This window comes from Camelina sativa, chromosome 7, assembly GCF_030686135.1.
Source record: "Camelina sativa cultivar CO46 ecotype springtype chromosome 7, ASM3068613v1".
NCBI lineage: Eukaryota > Viridiplantae > Streptophyta > Magnoliopsida > Brassicales > Brassicaceae > Camelina > Camelina sativa.
In genome coordinates this window covers 22659868-22682738 of record NC_141886.1, presented here as the reverse complement: position 1 = coordinate 22682738, position 22871 = coordinate 22659868, and the positions used below count along the sequence as shown (strand labels likewise).

At 34.0% G+C, this 22871-nt stretch overlaps 3 protein-coding genes across 3 annotated transcripts; 2 read left to right on the top strand and 1 right to left on the bottom strand.

The window, feature by feature from the left end:
• Positions 1 to 5726: 5726 nt before the first annotated feature.
• LOC104701665 (WAT1-related protein At1g70260) lies at positions 5727 to 8452 on the top strand. The gene is made up of 7 exons (XM_010417400.3): positions 5727 to 6169; positions 6275 to 6337; positions 6852 to 6968; positions 7065 to 7320; positions 7432 to 7590; positions 7769 to 7920; positions 8015 to 8452. Exons 1-7 carry the CDS (start codon positions 5970 to 5972, stop codon positions 8193 to 8195), a joined length of 1128 nt encoding a protein of 375 aa, XP_010415702.2. The 5' UTR covers positions 5727 to 5969; the 3' UTR covers positions 8196 to 8452.
• Positions 8453 to 9886: 1434 nt separating this feature from the next.
• On the bottom strand, positions 9887 to 11762 carry LOC104701666 (xyloglucan O-acetyltransferase 1). Its single transcript, XM_010417401.2, has 2 exons — positions 11264 to 11762; positions 9887 to 11181 (listed from the first exon to the last, which is right to left on the bottom strand). The coding sequence occupies exons 1-2, from the start codon at positions 11454 to 11456 to the stop codon at positions 10109 to 10111; spliced, it is 1266 nt and encodes a 421-aa protein (XP_010415703.1). The 5' UTR covers positions 11457 to 11762; the 3' UTR covers positions 9887 to 10108.
• Positions 11763 to 19573: 7811 nt separating this feature from the next.
• Positions 19574 to 21554, top strand: LOC104701664 (uncharacterized). The gene is made up of 5 exons (XM_087456635.1): positions 19574 to 19794; positions 19926 to 20087; positions 20171 to 20239; positions 21050 to 21173; positions 21253 to 21554. Exons 1-5 carry the CDS (start codon positions 19637 to 19639, stop codon positions 21292 to 21294), a joined length of 555 nt encoding a protein of 184 aa, XP_087312761.1. The 5' UTR covers positions 19574 to 19636; the 3' UTR covers positions 21295 to 21554.
• Positions 21555 to 22871: the final 1317 nt, after the last annotated feature.

Sequence of the window (22871 nt, the reverse complement as noted above, 5' to 3'; positions counted from 1 at the left end):
TAAGAGTCTTTTACTCTATATATTTATTTTTATTTCTATTAATTTTGTACAATTGTGGGAGGTGTTGTTTTGAAAATGATCGCTTATGTCCACACGCTCGATCTGTTTGTCCTTATTATTTTTGCAATGAGAAAGCATTATCCAATAGAAAAAAAGGTATTAGTAATGTCGGTCGTTTAATTTAATTTGTATTTATTTGCGTGGTTTCAATTAGTTTTGGGCGTTCGGGTTTTCGGTTCGGTTCCGGATATATCCATTTGGTTTCGGATATATCCATTCGGTTCCGGGTAGTTTGGATATAGAGGTTTAAGATCCATTCGGTTAATTTACTATTTCGGTTCGGGTTCGGTTATTTTCAGTTCGATTCTGGATACCCGAAATAGTGTAATTTATTTTTAAAAAAAATATTATTTAAAATAAAATTTGATTATAATTTAACAAATATATCTAAAAATTTCTAGATATTTGATTTATTTAAAATATTTTGGTATTTTGGTCTAAATATATATGATATTGGTTTGGTTTTTTAGTTTAATTTTTATTACCTTTATCTAAATTAAAACGTATTGAAATATCAAAACTTCGACGTGGTGCAGTGGCTTCTTCGCACGCTCAAGTTTGCAGGGGACTCAAATTCAATTCTCAGCTAAAACATAAATTTAATATGAGTTCAGTTTAATTCGGATAACCGAATGGATATCGGTTCAGTTCGGTTAATAACCTATCCATAAATAATTGAAACACTATCAAATCGGTTATTATCCACTAACCATACTCAAACCGGAACCGAAATTTCGGTTCGGTCCATTTGCCCAGGACTAGTTTCAGTTATTCCATAAAACACGAAAGCTGTATATATAATATATATCACGTGTTGGAGTCACTATATAACTTTTGTGACTCGGACAGTTGTCTAATCTTTTTCAGTACATAATATATGAAATCTTATAGAATTTGTTTTACCCATGTTTCTATATTAAGATTACAAGTACCAAGTGAAACTTGAACTAGTGGCGTTACTTAGGTCATCGGACCTATTGATTTTATTAGAAAACTACTATAAAATGTATGCGTTTTGTTGTTCCTTACGAGCTGTAGAGTTCCTCACTCCAAAGTCTTAAAACATTTATTCCAATAACATTTTTACAATGTAGAGTTCCTCCAAAATCTTCTCAATCACAGGTTTAGGGTTTTAAAGGTGGGAAAGAGAAGTAAAATATATGGTTCTGCACTTCTTTTACTTTCCCTCGCTTTTGTCTATTGTTAACTACTGATGAAAGAGTTGATCGCACATATAAAAGAGCTTTGGGACCAAAGATTTTTATTGATAGTGAAATTTATGAGGCTAATACATAATAATACAAATGTATGTGTGTTCCTACGAGTTGGGGTGTATTGTTAAATGTTTTTGGGCCGACACAATGCAATGTTTGTAAGTGCCAACTGGATACTATGCACGTGTTTTCGACAGCTTAGCTTTTCCAAACTCTCGTTTGTTGCCATCGATACTCGACATTGACGCGATCTCTCTCATTTCTATTTGTCTTTTTTTCTCTTTAATGTTCATTTTTACTCCATTGTTGATCTATATAAGTATATTGGGAGTACATGGTTACAAAAATCTTTTATAATCTATATTGAACTTAAATACCAAAAATATATATGTGTGGAAATTATACAACTCCTATAGTTTTCTTTCATTTTCTACAAGCGGAGCCTAGTTATCTCAGTTTGTAGTTTCAATCAAGCATTGAAAAAGGAAAAAGACGCTTGAGGAGCTGTTAATCTCATTAGCTTTTTTTTTATTTTTGGTTGGAAATTTGAACAATCACAAATTCTATACTAGAGTCGAGAACGTGGCACAGTGGTTTCACGAAATGGACCACTCTACGAATCACATGCAATTGTATGTGTGATAATGAACAATGATGATTGGTGAAGGATGGAAATCAAGTGGGCTAGTTTCGAAAGTTTAGGGTTTTGACAGCTTGAACAAGATGGCTATGTATGTGGCTATCTGAGTGACCAATGACTATTTGGTGTTGCTGTTATTACCCTTCTTTCGGCAATTTAACGTGGCTGATGGGTCACTTTGGGTCCCATTCTACCTTCCTTTCTCACCGTCCGATCATTGCCCAATGCCCATACGCATCATTTCTTCTGCAACTGCATGGTTCTCTTTTCTTTTTATTCAGTTTTTAATCTATAGTTTTACATAATTTAGTTATATGTCGTAATTTTAAAAAATTATACTGATTGATAATGGATTTTATTCATGGAAGAGGAGAGGCACCGCAGTCTATGGAAACAGCTCCCTACTTTTATAGGTTTCCCTCTTTTGTGGGTTTATTGGGTTAATTTGGCGGGATCCCGGAACAATTATTTGATATTACATTTTTCATGTTTTTCCCGATAAACAGTAATTCGAAAATAATATAGTTTTTACATTCACATAAAACTACTTCACTACAATTCTATGTTATATATTATATATTCCGAACTGATACACGAAATATGTGACTTTGTTTTTGAAATGAGTATGGGTATGGTGCCGCATTTTCCAATGTAAATTATTTGTACGTAAAGCAAGCACATGATGTGTTTGAATATCAAAGTCTATGAGATTGCAACGATTATTTCTTGATATATATTATAAACACATTGCATGAAACTATTGGACTTTCTATCGGATCGGACTATTTCTTAAATCTTACATGTGCTTTGCATAAATGTTAACATGATTTCTCATATATTATTAGTCGATTCTTCCCTCAATTCATTTTTGCCAGCTCCACTTCCCATTTAGTCCACACTGATTTACTATTAGTATATAAATGGATAGAAGCCACTCATTTGTTTGTTGCAAATGTTTGATTGGTTGGTTACATCAACCAAAATTAATACATATATGCATGCAACCCATGCTCTCATGTGCTTTGGCCAACTCAGCGACCATGATATTCCAAAGAGATGAACGTCTGATGCAACACAAAATGCAATCTTTCTTGGCCAAACAACAACACATAATTAAAACTGTTATTAAGATTATTAAAAAAAAATTATATTTTGGGGTTTAGAAAGACTTTTTCTTGTTTTCATGTCTATCCAAATTAGGTCTCAAAGATTACATGAGTACGGTTCTTTATTTCTTATGGACAGTCAAGTCGTTGATTATGCATGAGTAACGCCAATTTTTTTATTTTGAACGGTGAATGCTTCAATCTCATGATCTCATTTAAATGGACACTCCAGGCAACCTTTAAAGTGCCTTAATGTACATTTGGCCCATTTCTTGAGACCCAAGTTAATATAGATGCAAGGTTTTGCACATTAGGTTATACTATAACTTATAACATGAGGAATTGAAGAGGTTATATAAACATTTGAAAAAATGTTGGGCCTAACCGCCTAAGTGCATAGCCCAACAAAGAAAGTATAATAATTTAATTGTAGCTAAATGCAAATAAGAAAGAAAACTAAATAATGATTTTTCTTTACTACAATCGTATCAATACTTGTTTGTTTTATTGTATTTGAAGGATAGTTCTAAGTTCAAACCTAACAAAGGGAATGCTCATAATTTGGTCCTAAAACCATAATGAAGAGTCACATTTGCATTTATACTTAAAACAGATTATATTTCTTAATTGTTGAACCAAAAATATATCTAATGCAATAGTCATGACATGTTTATTCTCTTGATATATTAATTGTTTCCTTGGCGTGGCCGAACAAATTATACAATTTTTAATCCAAACAAAAAAAATTATATAAATTGCTTTCATCATTTAAGATGTATGGTCACTCAATTTGACCAAATGGTCAGAGTTCCGAACGCATTTGGAGTTCAACTCATTTTAAGATTCACGTATTAAATGGGAATATTACAGCATTTACCGCAGGATTCGATGGAATTTTCAGATTTTATCATTTTAGCATCTATGGCTGTGTATTCGAACTTGTATGACTTTAATTTTTTGTGTATCCTAACTTACTTATCCTGTCTACGAATGTGTATGATTCAAATCTATAAATTATTGTTGTCTCATTATGAATGACTATAGTCTGAATAAGCATCATCAGAAACTCACCGGCCTAGCGTCAGACCTAAAATATTTAGGAATTAGGGAGAAGAATTTTAAAAAAGCCTAAGAGCCATCATAACCTAACATTTTTGTTGGATGAATCTGAATCCACTAACCATTACAGTATCAAATACTTGGAGGTTAACGCAGGGGTTGACAAGAAATGACACCTTTTCTTCAATTCTTTTTTTGACAAAAATATCGATCGAGTCATCTATTTTATCATTACTCAATTTGGACCCCATTATTTTTATATTTTCCGAGTGTGGGTCATGAATTAACCTCAGCCAAGAGTAGACAAATCACCTGGCCCATTGTATAAATTAATATGCAGATCGCAATTATAGGATTTTACGTTGCATATGTCAGCAATATGCTTTGTCGTTTCTTTTTGTTTTTTACGCTTAAAATATTACTTCACGTTCAAATGGTCCTTTGAACGAAAAATCGCGTCTAATTTTAAATTGGTTAGTGGATGTGGAAGTTAAGGTAGTATCTCAAGTTACGTTCACAATTAGGGACTTCGTTAAAAAAAAAAAAATGTTCAGTGAGATGTTACTAGTCCATTGTGTAAGTGTATACCTAATATCATTAGAATGTAAGAATAGTACATATTATTGGTTTAATTTATTGCCCTCAGTTAAATGATATGCCATTTTCATGGGGGCGTGAACGGAATAACAGAATCCATAAAAGATTTATTTTTTGAATACATAGTAAACCAGAAAAAGAGTTAGCTGATTTTACAAAGGTACGTACTAATTTGTTGCGAGTAGGAATTTAAGAGAGAGTAGAAGATGAAGTAGAGACATCCCTAAAAGATGATGGTAAGTGACTAATGCACTGCTGAGAGAAGTTAATCTTTTACTTTCAGTCATTATAAGTTGTGGCTGGAATTGTCTAAACCAAACCGTGAGGAGCATAGAGACTCCCGAACTTTTACTCGGGAAGGGGCTAACGTACCACAATTTCAAAGCAATTAATCATCAAATTACGAATCAAGTACCATCATTTTCTAATGACTCGTCCGTCTAAAGCTTCAAATTTCCTGCAGTATTGGATTCAGAATTTCTCCCCTTCATGACATTGTCCTTGTAAAAATGTTGTCGTGAGACATCAATTAACAGGGAACTCTAAGAAGTTCGTTCATTGTTTTGGTTTTTGTAAGTCCTCTAGTTTTGAACGCAACAATATATATATATATATATATATATATATATATCCGTTTCTAAATTCTAGAGAAAACTGTTAGAAAAGTTTAGGATAGGATAAAATTTTAAGTAAAAAATGTATGGTCTCCAATTAATCGCTGATTTAGTTTGCGTACGATCAGAATTAAGTGTTGACGATGTATTAGGAGAACCCACGTACGTTCCATATCATGCTCTCGCTAACTTATATATAATTGTATACGTTACATAACTTATTAGACGAAAAACGCGACGTAACTACATAAATAAAAGGAAATGATCTGAAAACAGCATCACACTATTTGGATTTATGTCTGAAGTTGAACACACGCTGATAAGTAAAAAAATAAATACGAATATGACGTTAGCATATCACCCTTAGTGCAATGGTGGAGTCACTCGTGTAGCTACATCACGCTTGTAAAGTAGCTTCACCGTTTCGTGAAAGGTTATATCTGAAAAATAGATAATGATAAATAAAAAATAAAAATGTATGATAACTCCTCCTTCTCTATATATGATTAGAGAAATTAAACCAATAATTTCGTATCTTCTCCAATAGCATTGAAGATCTATCTCCCTCTCTCTCTCTCTCCTTCTCTCTCCCCCTCTCTCTCTATCTAATCTTTATTTTCCTATATACTTGGAGCTAGGAGACATCGTCCAGTTTTTATTTGAGGCTAGACGAAGAGAGATGGAGTTGAAAGTTAGAAGGGATGAGTTCGTGCCGTTTGTCGCAATGGCGATAATGGAAGCATGCACTATTGCTCTAACGATTATGGCAAAGACGGCGTTGACGGGAGGAATGAGTCCTTTTGTGTTCGTCGTTTACACAAATGCTTTTGGATCTATTCTTCTTCTGCCTTTTTCTTTCTTCTTCCACAGGAATGACAGGTCGGTCCACGTTCCATGCATACTTTAGTATAATATCTCCTCACTAATCAATCTTGATTCTTTTCTGATTTATGGTTTATAATGGTGTTATCATCACACCTGCAGAACTGAACAATCTATCTTCTCTTGGCCACTTCTCGTTCGTGTTTTCTTTCTAGGCTTCACCGGGTGGGTACATCCCATCTCTCTTTATTAGTTAATGTTTTCTTAGAAATCTATCATATAGATTTTTTGGGACTCAGACCAGATTCTTACCAGTATTATTGTATTTTGCAATATTAATAACTTCGGTGGTCCTTAAATAAAAATAATAATATATAAGGTACTCCATGTTTATAAACGTACTGTCTCAACCACTAGCTGATCAATATTTTAAAACATGGATTTGCAACGTCATCTATCGAAAAGAAACAAAACTGCGTGCCGTTTACTCGGTTATAAAATATACAATTAGGCCTAATATGTTCTCTTATTTTCCACATCGTGACGTTTATTTGTGAGGGGCACATACCATGCACACACCATGTTTTTTTTTTTGATATTAAAAAAAACTGTGTAACATATGTTGGGTCATGATAGTTTGCTCACTTGCGAGCACACACGCATTTGCATGCATTTTGAACGTTATTCATGCATGCATACACATGCACTGATTATACTGCAACATTTTAAATATGTGAAGGATATTTATATTCCAAAACTTGGCATTCGTGGGACTAAGTTTCAGCTCACCCATAGTCGTATGTGCAATGGGATTGCAAATCCCTTCCTTCTCCTTCCTACTCTCTATTCTTCTCGGGTAAGATATCTCGCATTACCATTTATAAATCTCCATATATATATAATTGTAATATGTACGTCTTCCAACATATAATAACCATCTATGCATTTATAGAAGGAGCAAATTGGATTGGAGAAACACGAGTACGAGGGCTAAAATGATGGGAACAATAATCTCATTAAGCGGAGCTTTTGTTGAGGAGTTGTACAAAGGTCCCTTCATAAGACCAGCTTCGTCTGCTTCCCCAACTCGTTTTCTTAAATCAATCCCTAAACTTTTGGTCTACTACAACCTCCCCGACAATTGGTTTCTCGGCTGTATATTTTTGGCCGCCGCCGTTTTTTCTGTCTCCCTCTTCAATGTTGTTCAGGTACTCAACAATAATATAAACCATCCATCTATTACTGAAACGATCGTTATGCTAGCTTATGCATGCATGTTAATTAATTTTGAGAATATTTATTGTTTTTCTCTTTGGCAGACAGGGACGGTGAAAAAGTATCCACATGTAATGAAGGTGGCTTCGTTTTACAGCATAGTTGGGACGATCCAGTGTCTAATATTCTCGTTATATATGGAAAGAGACCTAAGTGCATGGAAGATCCAACCTAACTTCGATCTTTACCTCATTATCGCTACGGTAATTAATTTCTTTTTTTTTTTTTGCAATAACATGCATTTCACCAGGTTCGATTACACTAGAACAAGACTACCTGTTCAAATAACTTTGTAAATAATTATGTTTAAAAAAATGATATACATAAAGCCATTGATCGTAACGTGTCTAATATTGGTCACTATGATGATGTGTTAAACAGGGAACATTTGGAAGTGTGATACGAACAAGTGTACACGTAAAGTGCACCCAAATGAAAGGACCTTCTTACGTGCCATTATTCAAACCCTTTGGTATCTTTTGGGCAACACTTTTTGGCACCAGCTTCTTCGTCAACAGTCTTCACTACGGGAGGTCCGATAAAATATTCATTGATCATCTTAAATACTTATTAGCATATGGTTATTGTACATGATTATTAAGTATTTGTTGGTGCATATGGGTGCAGTGTGTTAGGAGCAGCCATAGGTGGTGTGGGATACTATACAGTGTCTTGGGGACAATTGAAGGAAAGCGAAGAAAAACAAAATCCGAACGATGAAAGAAAATCCATCAAAACTATTCATTCTCGCAAAGAAGATGAATACAAAGTTCCATTGCTTACTAATCAGGAAGACAGTCCTGTGTGAATTTTGTATTATGTATTTATTTTTAAGAAGAATTGAGGGCTCATAAATTTTTGGCCCCTTTCCTCTTTTTGATGGCGTGAATAAGAAGAAATGCGTGTGAGAGTGTGTTAAGTGGTCAGTGTCAATGGGAGATTGCTGAAGTAGGCTTTTTGGTCCGAAAAGCAAAACCTACCCAATGTATATACATGTCTTTGAATAGCTATATAGAGCTCTTTTTTATGTTTCTATGTAATGAATCTGAATAATCTTCGAATCAAGGATCAACTATTGTATTCACGCTTTAAATCTATTGTAAATATACATTATGTATTGAAGTTATTCAATGCAAGAAAGAAAGATCATATATGACTACTATCAGTTCTCAATAAAAAGCAAATATATTAACTAAATGTCAGAGGTTTATAATTAATTAGAAACCAGTCTACAATGAATCAGTTAGCTTTTATATATATATATTTTCAATCTTATTTGATCTTACTTTCGATGTGTTTGAATAACAAAAAAAACAAAAATCTCCCTGAAATACTCTAGGAATCAAAGTATCAAACTCTCTTTTTGTGGTTCGTAGCAACCTCGATGTGAATGAGAGATATGATTCTATTTCTGCTACATGCTACCTACATAGGGATATGGGCTACTCACTAGTGTGGTACATGTGGCTGTAGTAAGAGACACATTAAGGTGAGCTCTGGAATTTGATGACACAAATGAGCCTAATACGAAGCTCTGGTAAAAAGCCCATACGCATGTTTCAATATTATTGTGGCAAAGCCCATACCATACGAGTGTGCAATGATATTTTTTAGGATGAACAATAAAAATAAATTAGTTACAAAAATAGATCAATCTCTTTAGTCCACTGTCACCATTCAAACCTATAAAAAGCACTTTGGAAACGATTTTATAAATTAGTACAAGTTATCTTAGTAAACAACCGAGAGCAGTAACGTGTTCGGGAACAACATAAGTTCCAAACATAACTTAGTGGAGAAACTCAGAAAAGGCAGGAGGAAGAAGGGTTACTCGAAAGAGGGAGGGCAAAAAGAATAAACAGCTGGTCAAAAGTTAAAACCTCTCTTGTCTAACAAAATCTTTTTAACCATTTACTCTTAAGAAAATTGAAGATTCTCATCTTCGTTAAAAAAGCCAAAAAAAAATTGTGTACTGGAAGACAAAAAAACATATGCTAGAAATAAAAGACAAAAAACACATCTCTGGGTCTTACTCTTATGCTCTGCCACAAATACAAAACCCAAAAAATGCCTGCAAAATTGGATATAGAACATTATTACAAAATCTTCTTTAATTCACGGTGCCCATCCCTTTCTTGCCAGTTGCCACTTGCTTTGCTTCCACAAAGGCCTCTTATAAACAAGTGAAATTGAATAGACCAATTAATAGAACAAATGTTATATTCTTTAGTAACAATGTTCTTGGCCATGACATCATATTCATCACTACAAAAAAAAAATTCTAGACGCGGTCCATCATTAATCAATGATCTACGAATCATAGTGACAGCTATCTACACCTTAATATAAAAGAACAAGCATGCTAGTGGCTATTGTACATCAGTACATGGACAGTTTAAGGCACAATAATTAGAAGATTCCAAGCCAAAAAAAATTTCTATGACATATGACTACTTAATTAGTTTGAATTATTGGAAAAAAATATAAATTGTGCAGCTATTTTTGTGTACTCCTCTCTATCGTTTTGAAGAACGGAAGAAATAACCAACAAATAAAGTACATCATTCATGTGTTTTTTTTTTCGATCGTATCTATTCCAAGAAAAGAAAACTACTATACTTTCTGAAATCCCGAAAAAAAATAATATATGATTACACCTTTTGTCATATGCGTTTAAATGAATGATGTCATAGGATCACTTCCACAATCATGGTTCATGATTTAGACCCTCCATCGCCGCAACATCTCGATCATAATCTCGTTCCACGTGTCGACCGGTCCAGGCAGACACCAATGGAGACAATCATTATGCACTCTTTCCGGTACACCGTTCTTGAACGGGAACGGATACATGTACGGGCCAGGATGTCCGTCTGGTCTCAACACCGACATAGCCGTCACGTCCAACGCCTCTAACCTCACCTCCCCCGCGGCCGCTTTAGCCGCTGTAAACTCCTCCATCTCTATTTGGCGCATGTCCAAGTCCAAACCTTCTAACACCTTCCCTTCGTACGGCTCTGTCATGTTACACGCGCCGAGACTATCCCAAGGCCGGCCTTCGAAATGTGACGGCGAAAAAGTCGTCAAGATAACCTCACGGCGACTTCTAGCCACCGCTTTCAACGTTGTTCTTATCGCTTTTCTAAACACATCGTAAAACCCTACCTCGGTACAGTTGCTTGCTTCACAAGAATGACATCCCAAAACCGAACCGGACTCGTAGTAAACCGCCGGATGCAGAAACCAATGTCCCACTGAGACAACGACAGTATCAATACGTTCTAAATCCTTGCCCCATCTCTCATCCACGCGGTCTAGGTGCAATACATTGTGGTCCAAGTTTCCCGATTTCTCCAAACCGGCCACCAAAAACGGGGACCAGTAAACCGAGACCGTGACGTTGTGAGATTCGAAACGCCATCTTCTGAATTTATTGTCGTCTCCGTTTCTATACACGAGATCGGGACTAGAGACTGTAGAGAGCAAGCACATAAGAGACTCAAGCTGGTTTCTAGCCATGGAGTCACCGATAAAAGCTAGATGCTTATCTCTCATAAGATCAAGAAACCGGTTTGCGTCGAATCTCGGTATATCGCATTGGTTCGGTTTCCATTTCCAATAAAGATAACTGGAATCAGGCCTACCATGGCGGAAACAGTTCTGACCATCTTTAATTGTTCCGCAGGTTGAACCATTGTAGAGTGGACCAATCTCGTCCCTGTCCCATTTCCCTTGCGTATAATCGCATGAAGATTCGTCCTTTACACGATCAGTACTCTCTTGAGTATCCTCTTCTGCAGATTTAGACAACAATTCTAAAGTTTAAACCATTGTGTTTTGCATCTACACAAAAATATTGAATAAGTTCGATGTTACCTTGAGAAGAAGAAGAAGAAGAGAAGCTAGTGATGACCACGTGAGGTGAAGAGTCTTGGAGAGAGGTGTCATCAATGGAGGAGAATGGATTATTAAAACAGAGTCGAAACAGAGCTATTGGTATAAAAGCTAAGAATAAAAAAACTATGATCTTCCTCTGATTCAGACAATTCTGTTGCTCTTTTAATCCCATTTCAGGATCATGGAAACAAATCTTGCGTCTTCTTCTATTTTCTGTTGCTCTGATTAGTTGATATGATGGTCTTCTTGTTTGTTTGTAAGTATATGTCACATCGTTTTTTGGTGGTTGTTCTTGTTTTATGTGGAAGAGACGAGACGAGTGGTTCAATGGTTTTGGACCATGGAGGCATATTTTACTCAAATCTTTTATTTATTTATTATTATTATTATTAATCTATCCATGTCAATGCTGTCGTTATGCTGTAATTTTCAGTATTGTTCATACAGTTGTAAAATAGGTTCTTTACTTTTTTGCGAAAAGAACATTATAAAATATTAGTCTACCACATATGATGAATATATGCCAAATTTTAGTTTTGAGTTTTTGACACAAGACTCCATTTACTTTTGAGTTATTTGTAAGGATTTAAAATCTGGAAGTGATGTTTAATTTTGCTATGGTAATTACAAATTGATATTATGTTTGTATTCTTTGTACAATTAATCTTGGATGTTAGATATACTACTAAATTGTTAAATAAGTTTGTGGCTTGTGGTGGAGGAGCAAGTTGCCTTTTGATCAGTGAGTGGCCAGTCTGAAATTGGCCAGAGACTCTGATGGCTTTACTAAGATAGGAAATGACGAAATTAGCCCTTGGTGCGGTGCCTCGATAACATTTTTTGTTGCTTGCGAGTGTCAGGGTATAATTGTCAGTGTCCACTGAAAATGGTCCAAGTCAAGATAATATAACAACGTGCCGCGATGAAACTTGATTTAGGTTATTTAAAAAATCCTATAATAAAGTGACACGTATAAGCATGTAATGTAGATAAAATAAAGACTTATCACTGTTAAGATGAAATTAGTAAAGTATGACACTTGACACAATTTTGTTTAAAGAGGTGGTAACTTTTGTACGGCTTCAACGATTTAATGGCACTAGTCAACGCGGAGATGATTTTACCCACTAAACATGTAATGATTTTCAATCATTTTATTAGACGGTGAAAATTTTGAGAGTCAGAGCAATAACCCAAAAAAATAATAATTTGGTAAAGGTGGTTTTGGCCCAACAAATTTATATTTCAAATTCAAAAATAAGATTTCGGTATCATGCGTTTTGCATTACCAAATCAATTAAGAATACACCATTATCATTTTGTAAATATTGGTGTAAATGACATATAGTTTGCGTAACGTTTAAAAAAAAAAAAGTTTTGTGGATGAAAAAACTTACTTATAAAATTACTAACTCTTCTTGAAATTTAAATCCGTAAACCAAGACTTTGTAAGATAATAATTGTCCACCACATCATAATTAATAGCTGTTAAATGATAATATATAGAGTGGAAACAAACATTATAATGTGAAAACGCATGTGCAAGATGGACGACTCAAATAACATGTGATCATCAAAGATGTGCTCTAGGAGAGGTTTGCAATGAGTGGTTGGTTCGACTTGTTGTCTTCATCCCCGTTAACGTCGGTCCATCCCATTCTTCCATGTGCCCTCCTCTTTCCGACCATCTATAATTGTTAGCCAAACTAGTCATCTTTATCAAATAAACTCTAAAAATATATTATTTTTTTCGCTCTTAAGAGCATCATTAGTGGGGTTGCTCACATTGATGATTTTATTAAACAAATAACTAGATTAAGATCCGTGCTACAACACGGGTTGAAATTTATTTTATTTATATTGTAATTTCTATATAAATTATAATTTATGTGATTGTTTTTAAAAGTTTTTTTAGATAAAATATTATGCAATAAAATCATATGCTAAATATGATGGTTTAAAAAAAAAACCCTATTTTGTAAGTTATATTGTTAATGATTTTAGATAAGTATTCATGCTATAAGACTAGACAAATACCCATACTATAACACTGGATAAAATTTATTTTATACAAAATTTTGTATATTTTATATTTTAAAATAAAAATTTAATATGTTATATCCCCTATATAATAAAACGGAAGTACACACCTTTTTTTTGTAGACTATATAATTTTTATAAGTTGATTACAAAATAGGTTATACATTAAATATAGGTTGGTTACAACAAAACATTATAGATTAATTGGTCAATTTGTGGGCTATATGAATACATTTAAGAATATACCAAATAATCTTCTTAAAGAGAATATTCCAATGATTGATACAATTTCCTAAATAGAATCTTTAGTATTCCATGTATTGTTACAAAATATATACTGTTAGAAATAAAAAATATATTCTTAGACGTAAAAAGGAATACAATCTAAGCAATTTATCACAGTTAATCGTGATTTCCGAGATCTTATTGTGCAACTGAAAATAAAATCTTACCTAAGCACGGGTCATATTAAAAAACTTTCACCAAACATGTTCAAAAATTAAAACAAAAACAAACAACAAACATAACCATTTCTCATACATCAAATTACAAAATTAACAATATAAAACTTACAAAATATGTATTTTTTCAAGTCATCATATTTAGCATATGATATTATTGCATAATGTTTTATCCAAAAAACTTTTAAAAATAATCATATAAATTATATTTTTCTAAAATTATAATATAATAAAAAGAATTTCAACCGTGCTCTAGCACGGGTCATAATCTAGTTAGGTTATATATGTGAAGTTATTTCAATAATGTATATTCTACATCATGACTTGAATGTCGTTATAAGACATAATTTTGTAAATTTGGTTTTTAAAAAACAAGTTATTATATTATGAGTAATTTAATGTATTGTTATACTTTTTGTTTTAATATACTTGGTTTCTTGAAATTCTTTCATATTATAGTGACATATTATTGACATTGCTATAACTAATCAATTTAGAGTGTTTATAGTTTCTAACTTTTATCAAGTTTCAATTTATTAAAAATATTTCAAAATAAATTATTTAAAGTTTATAATATTATATAAAATTATAAAATTCAACAAAAAAATATGAAATTGAATTCAAATTTTGACCCGTTACTCAGTAAAATTTTTAATTCAATAGATATTATTTTTAAAGAATAATATTACTAAAGCTTGAATATGTTATAGATTGAACAATTTATTTTTGTTTTTAAAAATTCAACTTATGGTATATCCGGAAATAAAACTATTTTTAATTATAATAAATAATATGATAATTTATTTGTTTTACAAAATAGACTCATATATAAAAATGAGAGGTGAATGATAATGATAATTAACAAATTAATATGTTAAGTTAGATATCAAAAGAATTTATTTGATGAATAATTTAATAAAAGAAATTAATATGGTAAGTTAGATGATATAATTCTTTAAAATATTCTCTTTAAGATTTTCGGTATAACCTATTTGTAACTAATTAATCAATCATTAGTATATAACATATTTGTAATTAATTTATTAAAATTATATAGTCTATAAAATAATATTGTGTACTTCCGTTTTATTATAAAGGGATTAAAAGAAGATAGAAGAAAAAAGAATAAAAAGCGTTGCTTGGTTGAGCACTGTAAAAAACATTGCTTATTTGAAAATAGACATATGTCATTTTCTTATTAGTATTACTATTAAAAAATAAATCAAGAAAAAAATGTGTAATAAAAATATTTTTTTAAGTTGTTGTGAGAAACAATTCATTGTTGCTCCGTTAAAGATGGGGCCTGTTCTTTTACTAATCGCTGGAGTAGCGACAGCGACAGAGAAGAACGACGATGAAAACTGCAATCAGCAAAGCAAAACGACAGCGGTAGATGCAAAACGACGATGACGGACCAGTCGCTAGAGTGAGAAAAAATGTCGCAGGGTAAAAACAGAGTCGCTGGATTATCAAGCGACAGTTGCCGTCGTTCATTGCAACAGTAACGTTGACTCCTTTCCCTGTTGCAGTGACTGTTTAATTAATTACGATCTTATTTTTGTTTTATTTCTTTGGTCGCTATCGCTCGATGAGCGACATAAAAAAGAACAGGCCTATGGTCTAAGATTAGAAAATAAAGCCATTTTAATAATTGAATAAATCATCACTGGAGGAATATGGTTTGATTTTTTTTTTGAACATCGATTTCAAACACATTCGTCTGATATTAATATTTTAAATGACGAAATTATCATATATTTTTACGTTTTAACCCGAGATTCCATGATTATCCAAAACAAAAAAAGGGAAATAACAAAAATCTTTTAACGTTTATGTTAAGACCATGTGTGCAATGGCGTCTATTTAGACAGTCCCCAACATTTATCTTTTAAAAATAAATAAAAAAAGGTCAAATAACGAAGAAACATATCTTAAAGTGGGATGTTTTTCGTCCGTCTACTTGAACACGTGGAAGCTGGTGATTGGGAGAAAATTTTGTGTAGGATTAACACAAAACACTTTGTCGTCGAGAGAAAGTTCTCGAATTCTCTCTTATATCTCGACTCCGTCTCCGTCTTCGTCTTGTGATTGTCCCGTCTCCGTCTTCTTCTTCTTCTTCCTCTCTTTCACAGCAGTTGCAGCTTTGAGTAACTCAGGTATTGATTGAATCTCTCTCTCTTTCCTTCACCATGAATGCTTCTTCAATATTCGCGTTTGGAGTACGTAGATAGAGTTTTATGGTTTTGCTCTGTTTTTTTATTAATCCTGGGAAAATTTTAAGTGAACGGATGCCAATTTTTGGTTAAGCAGAATCGTTGATTCGAATTTCACTGTTGTTGCGAATTTGGTATTGGATACATTCCAATTCGGATTAATTTTGACCTACGGGTTTGTGGGTTTTGTGTTCTGATATGTTTGAGCTCAACCCTGATTGAAAAAATGTGTTCTTTATAATGTGAAATTCTGATTTCAGTTCATTCTCATTTGAGAATTATGAGTTAAAGTTTTGGTTTTTAGTACTGGCATAGTAATGCAATGGTGGTGAACTATTTAGCCAGTTCTATATCTGACATCTCCTTGGGTTTCAAAATTGCAGGGCAGGAGAGCAGCTTGTGGGGATAGAGCAAGACCCTTCTAATTTTACACCTTCGAATACGAGGTTCCAGCGAGGAAGCTCGAGTATCCGCAGAAGGTTCAGCACCAATGAATCTATTTCAATGAATCTATTTCACTCTACGTACCTGGGACACTTGATGAAGCTGATAAGGTTCTAGTTGATATTGGCACTGGTTACTTCATTGAGGTAATGCGATCACAATAAGAAACACTTACGATGATGGAAAAGACTATTGTCAGAGGAAGATCAACTTGCTCAAATCCAACTTTGACCAACTTTTTGAGGTAAATTTCACTCTCTTGGCAACTTTGAAATGCTTGATTTGGTGTTTAGATTGATCCTGAGGTGATTAGAGAGAAAAAGCCTACACTTTTCTTTCATACGGCTTATAGAGTATGCCTTAGAAGTTAGAACTGTACTTTTACAAAAGAATGCCACTGTTCTCATTAACCTTTACAAAGTTGTGAAATGAGTAATATAGAATGGAGTCTGATTCTATTACGAGGGGTTAGGCTCTTACTTGATTCATTCAGTAACTGATCCGTTGTAGATAATAGTTGAGGGCTGTAAGTTTTACGGCTGCTAAGGAATGCAGTAAACATAATCATGAAGCCCTTTGATTGGTCCTTTCCTTCACCTTGTCAAGCACCCCGTAGAGCCATACATGCATATATAATATACACTAAGTAGAATCTTTACTTAAACTCCGCATTTGAACCGCTGTTCTTGTATTTGTTAGTAGTTCCGAGTATCGTTTCAGTATAAATCAGAATCCAATGCTATGATCTCTCCTTTTTATTTGCTTCAGTATTGTTCACATCAATCTTGCGTCACTGCCAAATTGTTCAACACTCTTTTGTTGGAGAACCTATATTTACCATCTATAATTTACTCAAGCTTTTAGTTGTTAACGTCAAGAATGATGTTCATTCAATGCAGGTCGCAGCCAAAAAGAAAAGTGTGGCAGATGAAGCTGGGATGGTCTTGCAGGCCAAAGTTAAACAGTTATCAGCTGCAACCACGTCGTGAAATTTCTTCTTCTCTAGTTCGTTTACTATTGACACCTATCTTGAAATTGTTAATGTTTTTGTCCAATCAGTTATGTTATGATTTTTATACTCTCAATGGTTTGTGTTTTATTTGCTACAATAACCTGTACTCATACAAATAGACACCAATGCTTATATTAAAAATAAGAATCTTTTAAAATAATACTATTAAATTTGGGGACCAAAAACAAGAGGACACCAATGCTTATGCTCTAAGGCCTATAAGTTTACAAAGTTAATTAATTGCCAAAGAAAGATCTTCTTATATACATTATTAATAGGGAAATTTGTTCGTATAACCAAAAAAAATATTTAATTCACTCTCTAACTATCAAAATATCATATTCTTTGCATTTTCTGTATTATTGTCTATTTTAACCCTAATTTAAAACCACCACTCCTATCATCTCCACAACCATTTTCGACGACTTTCGACCTCCGGCCACCTCCGACTTCCAGCGAACTCCAGTCACCTCCAACCTCCAACGAACTCCGATCACATCCGGCCACTTCCAGTGAGTTCTGACCATCTCCGACCTCCGGCAAACTCCAACCACATCCGGCCACTTCTGACCTCCGGCGAACTCTGGCCACCTCCAACTACTTCCAGTGAGTTCTGACCATCTACGATCTCCGACTACATCCGGCCACTTCCGACCTTCGGTGAATTCTGGCGAACTATGGCCACCTCCGACCTTCAGCCATCACCTTTTCACCAAATAATCAGAATACCAAAATGGTAATACTATTTACCCCTCATCCTTAGTTTTTTCAATTTATATGCTATATTCTTAATTAAACTTTTGAATATGGTTATTCACCAAATTGGCTGTTATTAATATGTGATTTAAATACTGACAAGAAAGTGTGGTTAAATAAATTCAAATAAATATAAAAATTTAATATTTTTATTCAATAAAATCTAATACAGATTTAGAACCAACATTCAAGACTGACACTGAAGATTTAAAAAATTAAAAGTAGTGACCGGTGATAATGGTTAGGCCTGGGCATTCGGTTAACCATTCGGTTTCGGTTCGGTTGTATTCGGTTTCGGTTATTTTGGATATAGTAATATAGTAACCATTTGGATATTTATGAAATTTCGGTTTAGTTCGGTTCGGTTTCTTTCGGTTCGGTTTCGGTTTGGTTATTTAAATAAATAACCATAACTAACATAAATTATATTAACATTAACCAAATAAACCAAATATAACCAAAACTAACCGAATATAACCAAAATTAACCAAATATACAATAACAAAAATACAAAAAAGGGAAAAATATTGATTCAATTTTACAAAATAGTATTTAACTTTGTAAATTCAAAATAATAACATTTACATATATTGATTATTTAAAATATTTAATTGTTTTGAATCTAGAAATAATTTATATTTTAAGTTTATTTTATAGTTTTGCATAATATTAAGTATATAATATTTGATATCTTCTAGGTTTTCGGATATTTCGGTTAACCATTTAATTGTCGGTTCGGTTCGGTTCGGTTTCGGTTAGTTTGGATATAGATTTTTACTAACCATTCGGGTATTTGAAGAATTTCGGTTCGGTTCGGTTTAGTTTTTTTCGGTTCGGTTTCGGTCGGTTATTTGGTTATCGGTTATTTTGCCCAGCCCTAATAATGGTGATGTACTAGCTCACCAGCTTCCCATTTCCCTTTTGACGAAAAATAACAATGATTAGTTTAATTCATGCCACATGGACCACTTCATCTCCATCTTATAATATTTACTTATTTAGCATAAACATCTTATTAAGTAACTAAAATTCAATTCTACCAAAATAATGAAATATAAAAATATCTTTTGAGAATAATAGAAATTTTCATTTTGATACGAAGAAAAAAACACATACACTTCCGTCCAAAAAAAAACACATACACTACTAGTATACAAAACTCAATTAATAATAAAGTGGTCTAAAATTAACTTTAGCTAGGAAAATAATAATAATGGGCCATTCGTTCTATTAGGGCCCGGTAATAGCTCAAATAGTAACGACCCAGTGCAGTTTTTATGGGCTTATAAAGTTAAAAGCAAAGGCCCGTTTACGGTTATAGTTTGTTATTGTCCATTTAACGTGAAGCCAAAGATATTTTTCAACCGTCACATTTCAAAAACCGCGATATTAGAAACCGCCGGAGAGAGAGAGTTTGTTCGCCGCCATGAAATCAGCAAGAGCTACGGTGGCTAAAGACGACGGTGGAAGAGAAGGCGAGAAATTCGCGTCGGGGAAGGTATACGCTGTCAAGTTGACCACCGGAGACGAGTTCAATGGGATCGTCTTGGCATATGATTCTGTTCCCAACTTCGCCATCTTCGATATCCTTTTTTTCTTTTCGAAATCAGTACTCGCAGCTCGTAGTTTTCTCATCTCTGCTACTTCTTCTTCTTGATTTCATCATCTTTTGTTTGGAATTTTGCGGTTTCCTTGACGGATTTAGTGGATTTACAAGAAGGAACGAAGCCTAAACCTCTCGAATCGAAGACCTTACGGATGGTGAATGCGAATTACATAACCGAGCTGAAGGATCTGGGGAGAGTTAAGGATCCGCTAGCTAAGAAGCCTTCGGCTAATCTTGATGTACTCATAGAGAAAGAAGTTAATGGCATTAGGTGATAACTTGTTGCAATTTTGTTGTGTTAATCTCTATGATTGTTTCGAAATTTTGCTCTGATTTTGATAATGTGTTATGCAGAGACGTCAAGAAAATTGGTGTTGGTGTTACCGCAGAGGCGCAGATGATCTTTGACGCGATTTCTAAGACGTAAGGATCTTTTTGGTTCATTATATTGAGTTGATGATGAATACAATCGAACCTTGTTATGGTTTAGAGTATTTCTTGTGTGAAGAAGTTCTTGGTTTAGCCTGGATTAGTTACAGTTTTACTGCTACTGTTTGATTGTTAATTAGCTTTTGCTTCTGTTTGCAACGAGGTCTGGATCTGAAGCAAGCTGTGAGTTCTTTAATTTCTGAATCTGAAGTCAATTTAGTGTTAGTATTGATCTTGGTTTCCAGGAAATGCAAGCTTTTTGAGACTATATATTAGCTCTAAGGTCGAATGTGTCTTAAGCCTTGCTTAAGTTGTTGCTGCCTGTAAATCAGGATCAAATCTCAGATGTTTACTAGAGTTGTCAATTGTCATTCTTTTCATGGCATTGCGTTTTTATTGCTTGTGGTTCAGAAGATGCAAGCTTTTTGGGACTATATATTTGTTCTACTGTGAGTCGACTTTATCTTTAGCCTTGCTTCAGTTGTTTTAGCTATCAAATCACACGTCTTTACTAGTGAATTTTCTTATGTTGGACTACTTGTCATGACACTTCTGAAATGACAAAATGTGATTATGTAGTATAATTTCCAAGTAAGTAAGTAGGTAGTTTTTGCTACCGTTGTGTGAGTTTGCTTATAATGAATGTGACATGGTTTTAGGCTACTTATGTTGTGTAGGTTTCTTCATTTAGCAGTTAAGAACTGGTTGTGACAAATGGATGTATGCTTACGCTGATAATCATTCTATTGATTTTGCAACATGTACTTATTTTGATTGAATGTTATGTGATGCTGCATTACCCAGGCTTCCTGCACGTTGGGATAACAAAAACATTCTGGTAATGGATGACGTGTTGGTTCGTAGCCCTTATGATTCTGATTCTGTCTTTGGAGGAACCCGTACTGCCAATGATCGAGTAAAGACTGTGGTAAGTGTCACTACCAAAGTAATAAATGTAATATATGCGCTCTCATCTCATGTGATATTAATATAGTTTTGTGTCACAGCTGAAGCAGGAGAGAAAGAAGATGCAACTCGGTGACAAATGAGGGCTGTTGAAGGATTTGTTCAATGAAACACAGTAAAAAGAGTAAGTCGCTACTATCCCGAGAAGTACCTAGACCTGATGCTATGTGTAAATTCGCTTCAGGGTAAGAAGATTAGAGATTTTTGTTGTTGCAGAGATTGAATTGTGGTGTAGACAAGAACACAGAGAGTGTCAGTGTTTTCCTCTGTATATATCAAATCTGAACCAAAACAATACATATTTAGGGACGGACTCACTGATAAAAAGGTCAACATTTACATTTTCTTTTGTTTAAACTCATCAGAAACATTAGGCTGTAATGGAATTTGGATGGGCTGAACTAGCTAAAACTTGGGATAAGTGAATCTTGCAGATCAAGAATCAAGTCCATGTACTTTACAAATGGTTCTTTAGCCCTTTCCCAAATCCTAGCCCAATCACAACTATGCCTTATAGAGTCTTAGTAAGCATGGTGAATAGAGGAATGAATAATTTAGTTATGATGTGGATTCAATGTATTGATATGGCTCCTACAGAGTCACATTCGCAAGCTTCTTTAACGTCAAATCTAAAAGAGTGTTACATTCCTTTTTGTCTTTCTTTAGCTAAAACCACCTTTCGTCTCTCTAATCCGCTTTTGCTTTCGCCCCATGAAAAATAAAAATGCCTTTCGCTTTCAACTTTAAACTTTCTCACTTACAATCTTACTTTATTGCTTTCAGTCACTGTGCTCAATGCTATTTGCTTTTCTTTTTATGCTCTCATTTCCTTTCTCTCACGTTCATCCTCCTTTTCCCGATGCACTCTTTACATTAATCGAAACGAATCAAAACTATTTTCTAACTCTAGTTCGAGCTTTTGATTCACACGTGTGTGCGAGTATCCTTGAAATAACATGAATAGGTCGGATTAGGTGAAGAGTGTTTTGATGATGAAACAAAGGACTTTGGTAAGGAGGAGACGTCGTTGTTGTCCACTAGAGATATGAAAGTGCAACAGTGACTAAATCTTGGTTTGTGACCATAAACAACAAAAAGCAAACCCACGAAAATTTTCTAAAGTAAACAACAAATGAGAGACGCTCCCTCGAGAAACTACTAAGTTCACTCACTCTCTCACGCCCCTACGGGTCGGGCCATGCCACCATTGTATTCTTCTTCTCTCTTACTTTTTCTATTTTAATGATTCCCTTCCCTAAAAATATCGTCTCATCACTTTTATATTTCTTTCTACTTTTCAAGCATCCAAAGTTTGATTATTTTAATGAATATATAGTGCATCTTCTTGGTTTGTGAATATATTTCATGTGCAAACTGAAATAATGAGATGCGTGCTAGATCTACAGACTTGTATGACATATCTGTGTGTGTGATGCTTAACAGATAGATGAAAGGATAGTGAAGAGACGACATAAGAGATTTGTTAACAGGGTTCAGATAACCTACATCCTCGAGACCAAGTCCAGAATCATTCAATAGAATTAGAACGCAAAAGTCACATTTGCCAATAGTATCTAACACACACTTGTGCATACCACTCTAATCTACATGAACTAAAGGAACCACCACTCTTTGTCTTTTCCGACAAGTGTGAACCTCT

What these genes read in the sequence shown, in the direction of transcription:
- LOC104701664 (XM_087456635.1), top strand. Translation starts at nt 19,637, where the DNA reads ATGAAATCAGCAAGAGCTACGGTGGCTAAAGACGACGGTGGAAGAGAA. An exon ending in AAAGAAGTTAATGGCATTAG is followed by an intron (nt 20,088 to 20,170) that starts GTGATAACTTGT and finishes TGTGTTATGCAG; the next exon opens with AGACGTCAAGAAAATTGGTG. An exon ending in TTTGACGCGATTTCTAAGAC is followed by an intron (nt 20,240 to 21,049) that starts GTAAGGATCTTT and finishes TGCATTACCCAG; the next exon opens with GCTTCCTGCACGTTGGGATA.
- LOC104701665 (XM_010417400.3), top strand. Translation starts at nt 5,970, where the DNA reads ATGGAGTTGAAAGTTAGAAGGGATGAGTTCGTGCCGTTTGTCGCAATG. An exon ending in TTTACCTCATTATCGCTACG is followed by an intron (nt 7,591 to 7,768) that starts GTAATTAATTTC and finishes TGTGTTAAACAG; the next exon opens with GGAACATTTGGAAGTGTGAT. An exon ending in AACAGTCTTCACTACGGGAG is followed by an intron (nt 7,921 to 8,014) that starts GTCCGATAAAAT and finishes ATATGGGTGCAG; the next exon opens with TGTGTTAGGAGCAGCCATAG.
- LOC104701666 (XM_010417401.2), bottom strand. Translation starts at nt 11,456, where the DNA reads ATGGGATTAAAAGAGCAACAGAATTGTCTGAATCAGAGGAAGATCATA. An exon ending in TTCTTCTTCTTCTTCTCAAG is followed by an intron (nt 11,182 to 11,263) that starts GTAACATCGAAC and finishes CTAAATCTGCAG; the next exon opens with AAGAGGATACTCAAGAGAGT.